The 2,922-nt window shown below is 38.2% G+C and overlaps 1 protein-coding gene across 1 annotated transcript in view; it reads left to right on the top strand.

The window, feature by feature from the left end:
- Positions 1–1,489: 1,489 nt before the first annotated feature.
- LOC103366742 (neurensin-1-like) overlaps positions 1,490–2,922 on the top strand; it is a 4,370-nt gene continuing 2,937 nt past the window's right edge. The window contains exon 1 of the mRNA XM_008294559.1: positions 1,490–1,549. Coding sequence (XP_008292781.1) covers positions 1,490–1,549 — 60 coding nt within the window. The remainder of the gene's footprint in view (positions 1,550–2,922) is intronic.

Genomic DNA, 2,922 nt, shown 5'->3' with positions numbered 1-2,922 from the left:
AAAATTACTGCTCCACATATCTGACTGGATACTGAGCAGTGCTGAATGAACTCCTCAGATTCTTTCCATAAATAAAAGTACCAACACATAAGTACAGAATACTTAATGAAAAGTAAAAATCCTGCGATTAAAATCTTACTCATGTAAAAAGAAACAAATCTTAGAAGCCAAATAAAGCATCAAAAGCAAAAGTATTACTCTGCAAATAATATATTAATGTACACAGTAATACATAAATAGTTGTTAATACTTATTTTTATTGTGTTAACTGATCAAAATGTCCAGTAGTTTCATCTGTAATAATGCACCGTATTTCATATATTATCCAGCAAATGTAATGTCTAAATAAATGTAGTGGAGTAAAAAGTATTTTGCAGACAAACGTCCACAAAGTGAGCCACAGTACTCCAGTACATGAAGTTCGTCTCCACCACTGGAGTCCCTAGTCAGGGCTCCACAAATTAATTTAAAAGCATAATTGGAATAGAAAATTATATTAGTAATGGACGTTCCTCTTTAATTTTCTTTTAGTTTCATTCCTCTAATTGTCTTGACTTTCCCGAGAACACAACCAAAAAAGGTCAGATCTCCTTTATAAGGAGAAACTAACCCAGAGACGAATAAAACGGGATATCAAAGCCATAAAAACCAGGCTTTCAGCTAATGGCTTTATTCAGCAATCTATTTAAATGGTAATGTAATACTTTGTAAACGCTGTTTCTCAAAGTTTACTCAAGATTAAAACAAAAAATTGCATCCGGTTATTCTGACAATTTAACCCATTTACACTGACATTTTTTTATCAGTTAACAAAGCTTTCTTAAACAGTTTTCTGTGTTGCGTTGTGCATTAGTTTTGTTTATGTCCCTGCAAATTACAGTCGAAGGCTTGTAAAGAAAACCAACTCACAACAACCTAGTTTATTGGACAGATTCTGGTAATAAGTCATTCTTAGCAGCAAAAGGAGAGTAAAAAGCCGTCATTAACTGCGCTGGATTTTCTCTGCTTTTGCATCTTCGGTGTTAATTTGGTCGTCATTACACTTTATACTGCGGTCGGGTTAAACTGTAGGCTGCAGACTGTGCTCCGGCATGTGTGTGCAGCTTAGAGAAACAGTTTGAAAGGTAAAGAATGAAATAAATCAGCCAAACAGCCTTAGGAGAATAATAACAGAGTGACATGAATACAGTGTGCACGCACTTGCATATGTGTGACTCATCCGTGGGTGGTGATAGAGTCACCTCGGGGCCACGGTAGCCGTCAATCGTTCACATGCAGCAACAATAACTGGGGCAACCCGACGACACAGGCCAAGATTTATGACAAGTCTCTGCGGGGAGGGAAGGCTTTTATTGAAGGAAATCCATATTCAGCAGATAAACAATGTTTGTGTTAACAGCCAAGCTGCTGATATGTACACATATCAATCTGTGGAGAACTATGGCTGCTTACAGTGTGAATTTGTATCTGCAGGTGTACGAGGTGTGCGATGGTACTGTGCTCTGAGGCCTGTGTTTCTGGCTCGGGAGGAGAGTCGTCCAGCAGTGAGGTGAGCTTACAGTTTCTCTGTGTGATGATCTTGTTTTATTTGATTTTGTCACAGCTAAAGGAGGCACCAATAACATCCTAACTGTACACCAACTGGGGTGTTTTGCCCACATAACTTACCTCATAACAATACCTTATAAAAAAAAGAGCTGCCATTCAGAAGTAACCCTTGGAATATAGGAATGACATGACCTGACATAAAGTCTCCAACAAGCTCCAACAATCAATTCCACAAGTAAGAAAATATTTTTGCACGTAAATATGAAGGTAAAGTAAATGATACCACAACTGCTCTCACACTAGCCCTCTCATGTATTGACTCAGTGTTAGCTTTAACATTACATTGGAGTCACAAAGATCGAGCATTTGCTATGATAAAAAGATAAGCATGTGTAGTTTAATAACACTTACCGTTGTTACAAGAGTATACCCAGAATCTTCAAAGACTCTTCTGAAAGTAGGGATAGAAAAATGGTCAAACATATGCATAATGAACGCTACAATCTCGCTTTCTAACTTGGGAAGTCGGCTGCAAACTCTATTTATTGTGTTTTCTTTAATGCGTGTTGTTAGAAGAGTCTTTAAGGATTCTGGTAAACATTATTAATTAACCTGAACATTTACAGCGCCCACACCGTCATCCCATTTCTTCCCCCTTTTTTTTGCTTTCTTTGTAATTCCAAAACTATTGTCTTCTTCTGAGGCTGAAATCAGAGGCTAACAATTACTCTGACAATGTCAAATTTAAAAGACAGAGTTATAGCTACTCCTTTGGGTCTGTTAAGTGAAGCCACTTTCTAACAGCCAGCAGTGGGCGTCTCCTCTGTTTGCAAAACTCTATGAGAATACCACCCTACTTCTCACCTGATTTGTTACCTTTGTAAACATATTTCCAGTGAGTTCATTTTCTCATTTTAAAGAGAAGATAAAGCAAGATGTGTTTGAGGTGGCGCTCTTGTGATTGACTGCTACTGTTCTCAGTCAGGTCCAACAGTCGCTTGTCACATCTGATTTCAACAGACCAAGATATCAGTGGCCACATGCCAAACTCAAAGCTTGTAACAGTAGTCCATCAACAATGGGTGACATCATGGTGACTACATCCATTTTTTAAATTAGAGTTCTTTCTTTGTACTGTGTATCACTCCTAGTGTATGACCCAGTAGGTATTTTATTGATGTCCCCTATGCACTGAAAACATATATACTGTATTTTGTAGACTGTAGTCTAAAGTATCAACCATCCTTTCTACAAACCTGAAAGAGAGCTGCAGTGGTGAGAGCATAGACTGTATAAAAGATGGACGTAGCAACCGGCCCCGAAAAATGAAGCCAACCCGGAAGTGTCAAAAACCTGCAATATCACTACGTCCGC

The sequence above is a fragment of the Stegastes partitus genome, unplaced genomic scaffold (genome assembly GCF_000690725.1).
Source record: "Stegastes partitus isolate 25-593 unplaced genomic scaffold, Stegastes_partitus-1.0.2 Scaffold972, whole genome shotgun sequence".
Lineage (NCBI taxonomy): Eukaryota > Metazoa > Chordata > Actinopteri > Pomacentridae > Stegastes > Stegastes partitus.
Note: the sequence above shows the minus strand (reverse complement) of the source record. Positions and strands in the feature narration are given on the sequence as shown.